Source organism: Oratosquilla oratoria, chromosome 2, assembly GCF_046742065.1.
Source record: "Oratosquilla oratoria isolate Oo_2021 chromosome 2, ASM4674206v1, whole genome shotgun sequence".
NCBI classification, from domain to species: domain Eukaryota; kingdom Metazoa; phylum Arthropoda; class Malacostraca; order Stomatopoda; family Squillidae; genus Oratosquilla; species Oratosquilla oratoria.
In genome coordinates, this window is record NC_134778.1 from 19,756,623 (window position 1) to 19,769,295 (window position 12,673).

The 12,673-nt window shown below is 43.0% G+C and overlaps 1 protein-coding gene across 1 annotated transcript in view; it reads left to right on the forward strand.

Moving 5' to 3' along the window:
* The window catches only part of Mcm6 (minichromosome maintenance 6), a 32,073-nt gene extending 21,524 nt beyond the window's left edge, over nucleotides 1-10,549 (forward strand). The window contains exons 15-17 of the mRNA XM_076205962.1: nucleotides 8,216-8,374; nucleotides 8,491-8,615; nucleotides 9,346-10,549. Coding sequence (XP_076062077.1) covers nucleotides 8,216-8,374; nucleotides 8,491-8,615; nucleotides 9,346-9,456 — 395 coding nt within the window. The 3' untranslated portion in view covers nucleotides 9,457-10,549. The remainder of the gene's footprint in view (nucleotides 1-8,215; nucleotides 8,375-8,490; nucleotides 8,616-9,345) is intronic.
* Nucleotides 10,550-12,673: the final 2,124 nt, after the last annotated feature.

A 12,673-nucleotide genomic window follows, 5' to 3' on the forward strand; every position in this document is an offset into this window, starting at 1 on the left:
CCACCAAATTATGTAGCATGGGGCACAAACATGGAACAAGGGAGGAGTTTGAATGTGTTTGAGAAGTATGATAGGGATTACTAGGCTGTATAGAGTGAAAAATGAGGAGGTGAGGAGGAGAACAGGGATGGAAAGGGAGTTGTTGTTGTTGTTGTTCCCTAGACTGTCTGTCCGAGCAGTCCCGTCTCCCCAAGGAAGGCCACAGCCGAAACTGGGTTTTCCCACAAATCCTTTATAGAGTGTATGTTGTGTTGTTTGCGTGCATGATTGTGTATAATGCAGTCTTCCATTATGTGTTGTATGGTATGGGGTGAAGTGTTACATCCTGGGCAGCTGTTCACAACACGGTCGTCCAGCCTCTTCTGGTAGCTTAGAAGTGCTGGGTGGTGACCGCATCGCAGTCTGGCCAAGTGGACTCTGTCCTTTCGTGGGAGAGAGGATTCAGAAGGGTGGATATCAGGGGGTCTGGCATGCAGCAGTGTGTTGTCTTTCAGTGTGTTAATGGAGCGGTGAGTGATATGATTATGAATATGTTTCCGGAGGCTGGTATTTGGTGGTTGTGGAGGAAGAGAAGAGAGTATCTGTGCGTAATAAAGGTCTTTGGGTGTAGTTTTAATGTTTCTTGGTGTGTGTGGGTGTTCTGCTATGTAGTGTAGCGGGTGTGATGTGTTTGTGGTGGCTGCAGCAAGTGTTTGTGTGCCTTTCATGTCGAGGTGGTCCTTGACTTTGAGGACTTTTGTTTCATGGTGTAAATGGTCTGTAGGTGATGTATTTGTGCAGCCTGTAATTGTTTTTAGGGCTTTGTTTTGTATGATTTGAAGGGTGTTGTGGTGTGTCTCACTGAGATTAGGAGCCCATGCAGGACTCGCATAATTCATCACTGAGCGTATGCATTGTTTGTATATTGTTATATTGGTTTCTTTGTTTTGTCCAAATGTTGTTCCAGTGATTGACTTAAGTGCGTTAAGTCTAGGTGTACATTTGTTTTTTATGTTTGTGAGGTGTTGTTTGAAAGACATGGATGTATCGTATGTTACACCAAGAATTTTCGGTGTGTTTGTGTGTGGTATTAGAGTGTTGTTGATGTAGAGATGAGGTATGTATTTGTGTTCTTTTGTCCAGTTGGTGAGAAGTGTTGCTGTAGATTTGGTTGGAGCTATTTTGAGTCTGTTTGTGATGAACCATGTGTTGAGTGTGTCAAGGTAAGGCTGGATTATTTCTGCAGCTTTGTCTGTGTTACGATGTGTGCATGTGATTGTTATGTCGTCTGCGTAGGAAGAGATTTGTATTTCTGAGGTGTCTGGCGTGGGTAAGTCATGCATGTATAGATTAAATAATGTGGGGGATAGAACTGAGCCCTGTGGTACTCCGTTCTTAATGTTTCTGATGTGCGATGATTGGCCATTATATGACACATGAGCATTCCTGCCTGCCAGATAATTGGCCAGCCATCTTTTGGTGTTATTGTGCATGTCTGTGTTATATATTTTATTTGTTAGGTTGTGGCGGGGGATAGCATCAAAAGCTTTACTAATGTCCAATGTTATAAGAAGTGTTCTGTGGTGGGGCCTATCTGAATTGATGCCATCTAAAATTCTTTGTGTGAGGTTTGTCAGAAGAGTGTTTGTGGAGTGTAGTGGCCTAAAACCGTGTTGTGAGTCAGCAAGGGGAATATATGGTGTGACAAGTTTAAGTATTAGGCGTTCAATGACTTTAGAGGGGGTGCAGAGAAGTGTGATTGGGCGGTGCGATGTTGGGATTGTTGGGTCTTTGTTCGGTTTTGGAATGGTGATTATTTTACCATGCTTCCAGATGTCGGGTATAGTGTTGTGTGAATAGCTGTAGTTTGCAATGTTTGTGAGTGCGTGTTTACCTTGTGGTCCAATGTGTTTTAGGTGGATGTTGCTTATGTTATCAGGGCCACAGGCAGATGAGTGCTTGAGATTATGCCTTATGACTTTTGTCTGACTGTCTATGAAGGGTGTATAGTCTGAGTCTGTGGGGAAGTCTTTCTTACGTCGAATGGTGCGTCGGTCGTCAGGGTGAGATGTAAGATGGCTCGTCTGTGCAAAATGACGTATGAGTGCGTTTGCTTGTTGTCTGTTTGAGGGTAGATTATCTGTTGTTGTGATTATTGCTGCGTGAGAGCGTGTAGTGTTAGTGTTGGATAGTGTGATGCTGTTGAGTGTTTTGTACAATTTGCTGGTGTTTGTTTTGTGATCAAGTGTATTGATAAAGTTTTGCCAATTTTGTGTTTTTTGTTCATGTATTTTATTGGCAATCACAGTGTTTAGTGTTTGTATTTGGTCTGCTATGTTTTGAGGGATAGGTGTGGGGGTATCGTGTTTAAGTGTGTCACGTTGTCTGATGAGGCCTTGGATTTCTGGTGTGAAGTTGGGGTTGTGTGATTTTCTGTTGCCTCTAGGGATGTATCTCTTGTCTGCGTTTTGTATGATTGTATTAAAAGCGTGCACAGCATTGTTTATGTTTGTGATTGGTGTACTGTTAAGTGTTTCAAAATGTTGTTCTGTCTCTTCAGTAAAGGCTTCCCAGTTAGCTCTCTTGTAATTGGTGTAAGTGTGTCTGTGGCCAGCTGGGGTGGAAAGGGAGTTGGGAGATAGGGTTGATGAAAGAGTATTGGGATGGTTTGGATGTATAAAGAATGAGTGAAGAAAGATTAATAAAAGAGGTGTGGAATGCAGAGGTGGAAGGGGTGACCAAGGATGAGATGGATGGGGTAAAAGGGGCATTGGGAAAGGGGAATGTCTGTTGAGGAAGAACAGAAGACAGAAGATATGTGAATGGGGAATGGTTGTGTATAGATGATGCTGTAATGCATGAGGGTGGGTGGGTTGTTGTTGTTGTTGTCGTCGTTCCCTAGACTGTCTGTCCGAGCAGTCCCGTCTCCCCAAGGAAGGCCACAGCCGAAACTGGGTTTTCCCACAAATCCTTTATAGAGTGTATGTTGTGTTGTTTGCGTGCATGATTGTGTATAATGCAGTCTTCCATTATGTGTTGTACGGTATGGGGTGAGGTGTTACATCCTGGGCAGCTGTTCACAACACGGTTGCCAGCCTCTTCTGGAAGCTTAGAAGTGCTGGGTGGTGACCGCATCGCAGTCTGGCCAAGTGGACTCTGTCCTTTCGTGGGAGAGAGGATTCAGAAGGGTGGATATCAGGGGGTCTGGCATGCAGCAGTGTGTTGTCTTTCAGTGTGTTAATGGAGCGGTGAGTGATATGATTATGAATATGTTTCCGGAGGCTGGTATTTGGTGGTTGTGGAGGAAGAGAAGAGAGTATCTGTGCGTAATAAAGGTCTTTGGGTGTAGTTTTAATGTTTCTTGGTGTGTGTGGGTGTTCTGCTATGTAGTGTAGCGGGTGTGATGTGTTTGTGGTGGCTGCAGCAAGTGTTTGTGTGCCTCTCATGTCGAGGTGGTCCTTGACTTTGAGGACTTTTGTTTCATGGTGTAAATGGTCTGTAGGTGTTGTATTTGTGCAGCCTGTAATTGTTTTTAGGGCTTTGTTTTGTATGATTTGAAGGGTGTTGTGGTGTGTCTCACTGAGATTAGGAGCCCATGCAGGACTCGCATAATTCATCACTGAGCGTATGCATTGTTTGTATATTGTTATATTAGTTTCTTTGTTTTGTCCAAATGTTGTTCCAGTGATTGACTTAAGTGCGTTAAGTCTAGGTGTACATTTGTTTTTTATGTTTGTGAGGTGTTGTTTGAAAGACATGGATGTATCGTATGTTACACCAAGAATTTTCGGTGTGTTTGTGTGAGGTATTAGAGTGTTGTTGATGTAGAGATGAGGTATGTATTTGTGTTCTTTTGTCCAGTTGGTGAGAAGTGTTGCTGTAGATTTGGTTGGAGCTATTTTGAGTCTGTTTGTGATGAACCATGTGTTGAGTGTGTCAAGGTAAGGCTGGATTATTTCTGCAGCTTTGTCTGTGTTATGATGTGTGCATGTGATTGTTATGTCGTCTGCGTAGGAAGAGATTTGTATTTCTGAGGTGTCTGGTGTGGGTAAGTCATGCATGTATAGATTAAATAATGTGGGGGATAGAACTGAGCCCTGTGGTACTCCGTTCTTAATGTTTCTGATGTGCGATGATTGGCCATTATATGACACATGAGCATTCCTGCCTGCCAGATAATTGGCCAGCCATCTTTTAGTGTTATTGTGCATGTCTGTGTTATATATTTTATTTGTTAGGTTGTGGCGGGGGATAGCATCAAAAGCTTTACTAATGTCCAATGTTATAAGAAGTGTTCTGTGGTGGGGCCTATCTGAATTGATGCCATCTAAAATTCTTTGTGTGAGGTTTGTCAGAAGAGTGTTTGTGGAGTGTAGTGGCCTAAAACCGTGTTGTGAGTCAGCAAGGGGAATATATGGTGTGACAAGTTTAAGTATTAGGCGTTCAATGACTTTAGAGGGGGTGCAGAGAAGTGTGATTGGGCGGTGCGATGTTGGGATTGTTGGGTCTTTGTTCGGTTTTGGAATGGTGATTATTTTACCATGCTTCCAGATGTCGGGTATAGTGTTGTGTGAATAGCTGTAGTTTGCAATGTTTGTGAGTGCGTGTATACCTTGTGGTCCAATGTGTTTTAGGTGGATGTTGCTTATGTTATCAGGGCCACAGGCAGATGAGTGCTTGAGATTATGCATTATGAGTTTTGTCTGACTGTCTATGAAGGGTGTATAGTCTGAGTCTGTGGGGAAGTCTTTCTTACGTCGAATGGTGCGCCGGTCGTCAGGGTGAGATGTAAGATGGCTCGTCTGTGCAAAATGACGTATGAGTGCGTTTGCTTGTTGTCTGTTTGAGGGTAGATTATCTGTTGTGATTATTGCTGCGTGAGAGCGTGTAGTGTTAGTGTTGGATAGTGTGATGCTGTTGAGTGTTTTGTACAATTTGCTGGTGTTTGTTTTGTGATCAAGTGTATTGATAAAGTTTTGCCAATTTTGTGTTTTTTGTTCATGTATTTTATTGGCAATCACAGTGTTTAGTGTTTGTATTTGGTCTGCTATGTTTTGAGGGATAGGTGTGGGGGTATTGTGTTTAAGTGTGTCACGTTGTCTGATGAGGCCTTGGATTTCTGGTGTGAAGTTGGGGTTGTGTGATTTTCTGTTGCCTCTAGGGATATATCTCTTGTCTGCGTTTTGTATGATTGTATTAAAAGCGTGCACAGCATTGTTTATGTTTGTGATTGGTGTACTGTTAAGTGTTTCAAAATGTTGTTCTGTCTCTTCAGTAAAGGCTTCCCAGTTAGCTCTCTTGTAATTGGTGTAAGTGTGTCTGTGGCCAGCTGGGGTGCATCTTGTTTTGGTGGTGATGATGATTGGAAGGTGGTCAGAGCCAAGGGCTCCGACCACTCTCCATGATGTTGTTGGGGTTAGGCAGGGGGAGCAAAAGGTGACATCAGGAGAGGAGGGAGTGTAGAGGGCTTGGTATGGGATATGTGTATGATTATGCGTGTTGTTCATTATAGTCAATGAGTCGAATTGAGTCTGTATATCAAGCCCTCTGTCTGTGTCAGGGTTGTCGACATACCAGGCAGACGACTTGGCGTTGAAGTCACCACCCATGATCAGGTTGGGGATTGAGGTTAGTTGGCTAAGTTGAGGTCTGAAGGTGTTTGGAACTGTGGGGGATGATTGGGGGGGAATGTACATGTTAACTATTGTCAGTGTTGAATTGTTGCCTGTGCGGATACGAATGGATTGGGTTTCTGTTGTGTTATCTGTGGTAGGGAGGAGAATTTTGGTTGTGGCACTTGTGTCCACAAAACAGATGGAGTGGTGGATCAGGGTGATGAGTCCACCGCCATTGCCGTCAGTCCGGTCTTGTCTGATGGTGGTGTAATTATGAAATGATGGTGTTTTGTGTGAGTGTCTTAGTTTTGTTTCTTGTAAAATCGCAATGTGTATGTTGTGTTGTTTAAGAAAGTGTTCAAGTTCATGTTTTTTAGTGTTAATACCGTCAATGTTGTGTTTTAATATGTTGATGTTGTGTGTTTTGTATGTGTTGTATGTTGCCGTTTGGGGTTGAGGTTGGGGTGGTAGTGGGGAAGGTGTAGGATCTGGGTCAGAGGGGGGGAAAGGAGAGATCGGGGACAAAGGAAGGGGAGTACTAATCGGGGGTAAGGGCAAAGGGAAATTGGGAGTGGGTAAGGGTGTTGGCTGTGGTTGGGGAGGTGGGAGTGGGGTTACTGGAGGGCAGGTAGAACATGTCCAAGTGTTTGTGTATTGGTTTGTGTCAGCAAGTGTTGTACAAGTGAGGTGGGCCCAGTTTTTTGCACATATTGCACTGAACTGAGCCCTTTGTCTGTCTGCTCGAAGTAATGGGTTTAGAGCATGTTGGGCATGTGTATTTTGTGGTGGGCCCAGGATTGCTCTCTACATCTCCGGCTAAAAGTAGAAGAAGAGGGGTGATCGCCGGAAAATCACCCCTCAGTGCAGAAAAAACGTAACATTGTGTGTTGGAAAAAAAAAGGATTGTGGTACTCCCCCAGGTAGGCGTAGCTCCTCCTTGGGGATCGGTGCCATCTGCGTAGAGCTGATGGCCAGGGGTGGTTGCTGCTGATTGGCCCCCAACTCTTGGGGTTGGGGGGTGGTCCCACGACGTAGACGTTGCAGCTCCAGGACCGGGTGGGTGGGTAGGGGATGGGGGGTGAGGATGTGTGAAAAATAAATTGACACAGCCCAAAGAGATTTCTCCCCATCTCCTTTTCTGCATAAGGGGATGGAGAGGGGGAGTCGCCGATTTAATGAAGCGGTCTTGCTGTATATGTGTTGTGTCTTGCGACACTGCTTCTGATCCAGGGCAGTGGACGAGATGCAGGGATGACTTGTCATCCAGGAGGAGCCAAGATAAGAGGGAGGGAAGGGGGTGGATGGAAGTGGAGTATGTGGGGATAGAATGGGTGTGAGTGGATTTAATGTCATTGTTTTTTGGCTACCTCCCTTGTATGGGGGAAAAAGATTAGTAAAAGGTGTGGAAAGAGTGAACATGAGGGGGTGGCCTAGGATGAGATGGATGGGGTAAAGGGGCATTGGGAAAGAGGGGAATGTCTGTTGACAGAAGATAGGGGTGAATGTAGAATGGTTGTGTATGGATGATGGTGTGATGCATGAGGGGGAGTAGGTGGGGGGGTGAGGGAGTATGTGTGAAAAATAAATTGACGCAACCTGAAGGGATTTCTCCCCGTCTTCTTTTATGTAGATGTGCTGTGTCTTGTGACACTGCTTCTGACTCTGGGCAGTGGGTGAGATGCAGGGATGGCCTGTCATCCAGGAGGTGCCAAGATAAAATGGAGGGAAAGGGGTGAATGGGAGTTGACTTTTTTTGCCTTTGTACGTACATACATATACCAAGGCTTCTTCCCCCTTACAAGGGAGGTAGCCAAAAAGGAAAAGGCATAAAATCATTCCCACCCATTCCATCCCTGAATACACTCCACACCCCTCCACCCTCCCTCTTATCTTAGCACCTCCTGGATGACGGGTCATCCCTGCACCTTGTCCACTGCCCTGGGTCAGAAGCAGTGTCGCAAGACACAGCACATCCACAGCAAGGCCACTTCATTAAATCAGCGACCCCCCCTCTCCGTCCCCCCATGCATAAAAGGAGAAGACGGGGAGAAATCCCTTCGGGCTGTGTCAAATTTTGCTCACACATACTACCTCACCCCCCATCCCCCTGCCCATTCCACCTCATGCATCACAACATCATCCATATAGAACCATTCTCCATTCACCCCTGTCTTCTGCCCTCTCCCATCCTTCCTCAACAGACATTCCCCTCTTCCCCAAAGCCCCCTTCACCCCATCCATCCACCTCATCCTAGGATGTCACCTCCTTTGTAAGGGGGAAAAATCCTTTGGTATATGTATGTATGTGTGTGGTGGTGTTAGGGGAGCTCAATGCTAGAGTAGGGGTTAAACCAATAGATGAAGTAGTGGGGGAATTTTGGAATATGGTGAAGTAGGCACCTTTTATTCATATATACTAGTCCTTTTTCCCTTATAAGGGAAATAGCTGAGTTGGACACAATTAAAACTGCTGCTTATTGCTAAAAAGTACTAATACCCTCCCATCACAGGATCTTGAGGTAGACAAATTCACATTGATTATTTATTATTGTTTTAGGCAGAAAATGAAATATTTTTGTATATAGATATTTCATGGCTGGGATTTATTCTTTTTCTTTTAGGTAATGGCCATATTGATAGTGCAAGTGCTGACATCAGAAAGAAGAAATTGAAGTTGTCATATGAAGATTACAGGAACCTCTCAAATGTACTTGTTATGTATATGCGACGACAAGAGGCTCAGATGGAAGAACAGGTGGCAGCAGATTCACAGTCATCAGGTAACTTTGTGTTGAAACTAAAAGGCTTTTAGGGTAGAATTTTGATACCCTTCATGTGTGTTAAGTTTTCAATGAATTTCACAGAACCTGTGTGTTATAGTAATGTGATCTTTTAGGTTTGAGGAGGTCAGCCGTTGTTAATTGGTACCTAAATGAAGTTGGAGATGATATTGAAAGTGAAGCTGAACTTATTGAGAAGAAAATGGTAGTAGAAAAAGTACTGGATCGTCTTATGTATCATGTAAGTACCATTTATTTTCCATAAGCTTGATAATAAAGCTTTTTTGTGATTAAGTTGCACATTCACTCACTCACTCTTACTTATATTTCCCAGAAATCAGGGTAACTAGTCATGGGAAGAAAAAAAATATGTATAATTTCATCTTCATCTCACTCATGTCATTACTTTCTGTTGTAACCATGAAAAAAATTGCACTACATTGCTTTCCCAGTAGTAGTAGTAGTATGAAGCTCGCTGGCTGAGCGGGTTAGGGCGTCGTTACTTGCGGCGAAGGTTGAGGGGATGGCGGTTCGAATCCTGCCACCGGCGAAGTTGAACCAAGGGCATGGTTCATTAAATTCCACGCTACAAAGTCCTCTGTGAGGGGCACCGTCCTAGCCTTCCGATAGGGGGGGAGTTTGTGACGTTAAACCATATCATCAGTAGTAGTACCAAGTCTACCATGGTTTGTTGTAACCTCTCCACCCTGAAGATTGGAACAGTTCATGAATTATTTTTAGAATGGTGAATAGACTACGGGGTGACAACCTGTTTTAAGAGAAGGGTTCAGTTGACTTGGTTTAATCACGAGGGAGTGAAAGGGATGTGTAATGATATACAAGGAGGTTAGGATCAAAATGGGTGATCTTGCTTGCACAGGAGTAAGTTGAGGAACTTTCTATGACAATATTTGCAAAAAAAATGGTAAAAATTTAAAAGATTTTTAATGTATGTTTTGGAATATTTGCAGGACCAAGTTGTGATTCCCCTAACCCATAGCGGACTCAAAGGATCAGCAGATGAGACTGATGAAGAAGACCCACTTCTTGTTGTTCATCCTAACTATGTCATTGATGTATGAAGTGACAAATGATTTGGTGGTATTCATCAGATACATTATTTTGCTATGAAACCTTGACTGGTGTTTTTTGTGGGACCAATACTAGTAATATACATTGGATTGATTGAGAGTTCATGTATTTTTAGTAGTTACAGAATGTTCAGGGTTGAAATAACATTTCTCAATAGTACAAAAACCATCACATTAATTTGATAGATTTAGGTTGAGAAAATCCTTTCAGGTGTTGTCCCATATTCCAAGAATTAAGAGAATAAAGACATCCTGCAAACTCAAAATAAAGCTAAGAATAATAACTGGCTTCATTAGAATAACATAAAGAATATTTTCATACAAGCGGTAAAAAAAAAAATCCTTCCCAAGGAGTAGCCTATTAGAATGAGAGCTACAGTTGTATGAAAAAGTCCTCAAACCTACTTGACCCTTACATGACACCAAGCATAGTCCACTGGACACAATATAAGAACAACGCCAACCGTATTCTATTCAAAGATCTACAATAATCTATGCCCAGTATTTCACAATGCATCCATATACAAACATACACACTTGATCACAAAAACACCACCCAATTTACTTTAAGTTCAATACTTCTGAATTCACTCAGCTCAGCTTAACGGAGAAATACCCAAGACAAGCATGAATTGCACCGTCATGCCTACATCAGGTCACTAATCTGCACAAAAACAATACCAACATAGAATTTTCTTGGGAATAGACACCAGTTGTCCAGATGCAGCAACCACATGGAAGACAAAATCTTATTCTACACTGACCTACATTCCCTCCAGACAGCAACACAACCTCTTGTCACTTAGTGACTTTTGAGCTAAAGTGATGGCTGGAGCAATGGATTGAGTGTACTTAAAATGCTATAAAACTACGTTATACTCATTCCGTTGCTCAATATGTAAACAACTTGTGGATGCTGTACTGTTAGTTTTTTCTGTGCCTTTCACCAATGGTAATGCTAAAGTGCCATGTAATGGTGAAAGAAATTGTGCCTTTTGGCTTGGGAGCAGTCATTTTCATGTGGAATGGCAGCCTCCATTGTGTACATACAAAGTGTTGATCATAAATCTTTTTTTTACTCAGAGTTTTCTTTTATTATGGAACACATTAGATGCTTCATTTTACTCTGGAATATGTTCTGCAGAGTGAGTAGGTAAGATGCTGTCCTTGCCATTCATGAGGGATAGATAAAAAACCTCACAAATGTTAAAACAAATGAGAAAATAAAAACAAAAAATTGCTTCCCCCCCCCACAGAAGCCACAATACATTACATTTTTGTACCAGTTTGATTAAGGAAGTTTGGAAAGGTGTGTGCTAAAGAAGGAAGTTGAAGATGAATGTGGGTAAAATTTGAGATGTACAACGGGAGAGGATGGCAGCAAATTGGAAACCAGTATTAATCACTTCAGTACAAGTCAAATTATCATGTGAAGCATTGGCTGCTGTATCTATGATTCATTACTTGCATTATAGAATATAAAGTCACTGCTGTATTACTCATTCTCTTTTACTCTGTAATAATAAACAGAAAACAGGATCAAACCAGTTCACAGAATCCGGGGGTAACTCGTGTACAACTACAAAAAAAGAATGGTTATCAAGACTCCAACACTAAAATCCTTGTGTACCCGCCCGTGCCTCATGATGCCTACATAGACATCATCATACTGAATTAGTTAAGGGAGAGAGACTGGACGAAGTGGATAGCTTTAGATATTTGGGTGCAAATGTGGGAAAGGGAGGAGTGGAGGTAGAATATAGATTGAAGCATGTAAAAAGTGTAATGAGGAATAGACATTTGGGAATGGATGCTAAGAGGAGATTATATGAAGGAAGAATTGTGCTGACAGCATGGTATGGAGTAGGAACATGGAACAAAAAATAGTTTTAGTGTGTTTGAGATGAAATGCCTGAGAAGTATGATAGGGGTTACTAGGCTGGATAGAGTGAGAAACGAATAGAGTGGGGGTGGAAAGGGAGTTGAGAGATAGGGTTGATGAAAGAGTAATGAGATGGTTTGGACACGTGGAAAGAATGAAGAAAGATTACTAAAAGAGGTGTTGAAGGCAGAGGTGGAGGGGATGACCAAGGATGGATGGGTTAAATGGGGAATTGGGAAAGAGGGGAATGTCTGTTGAAGAAAACAGAACTTAGGGGTGAGTGGAGAATGGTCACGTATGGATGATGCTGAGATATGTGGAAGGGAGTGGGGGGGGGTGAGGGAGTATGTGTGAATGATATTTTGATGGAACCCAAAAGGATTTCTCCATCTTCTCTTTTTCTGCATGAGGGGACGGTGGTCACCGATTAAATGACCCTGTCTTGGTACATTGCTTCTGACTCAGGGTGGGGGACAAGATGCAGGGATGACCTGTCATCCAGGAGGAATCAAGAAAAGGGGAATGGGAGTGGATTATGCAGGGATATAATGGATGGAAATGGATTTATGCCTTTGACTTTGGCAACCTCCCTTGTAAGGGGGAAAAAGCCATTGGTTGTCTGTACAAGGAAGGTAGCCAAGTCAAATGGCAAGTGCCCATTCCACTCCCATCCACCACCTTTTCCTCTCTCATTTTAGCTTCTCATGGATGAAGGGTCATGTTTTGATAAGTGCAAGATATCAACACTATATATATAAATAAACACAATACAGGAATGGTTAATGACAGCAGCATAGCTTTTCGTTGGTGAGGAGCAGGTGAAAAATAGTGTTTGCTTCACTTACAACACCAGCTGTGCAATCAAAACAATATTTTAAACCTGAAATACCTAATCTACACTTGTCTAACATAAAAGAACTACAGGTGGATGGAGTGAACATGAGGGAGCAGCCAAGGATGAGATGGATCAATGGGGTAAAAGGGGCGTTGATCAGGAGGGGAATGTCTGTTGAGAAAGGAAGGGAGAAGCTGGAAGATAGGGATGAGTGGAGAATGTGTATGGATGATGCTGTGATGCATGGAAGGGAGTGTGGGGGGGCAAATATGTGTGAATGATATTCTGATGCAGCACAAAGAGATTTCTCTCCATCTCTTTCTGCTTGAGGGGATGGAAAGGATGCTCTCTGATTTAACGAACCTGCCTTACTGTGGATGTGCTGTGTCTTGCTGCATTGCTTCTGACCCAGGGCAGTGGACAAGGTGTAGGGATGACCCATCATCCAGGAGGAGCCAAGAAAAGAGGGAGGGGGGGGGGGTATTGAATGG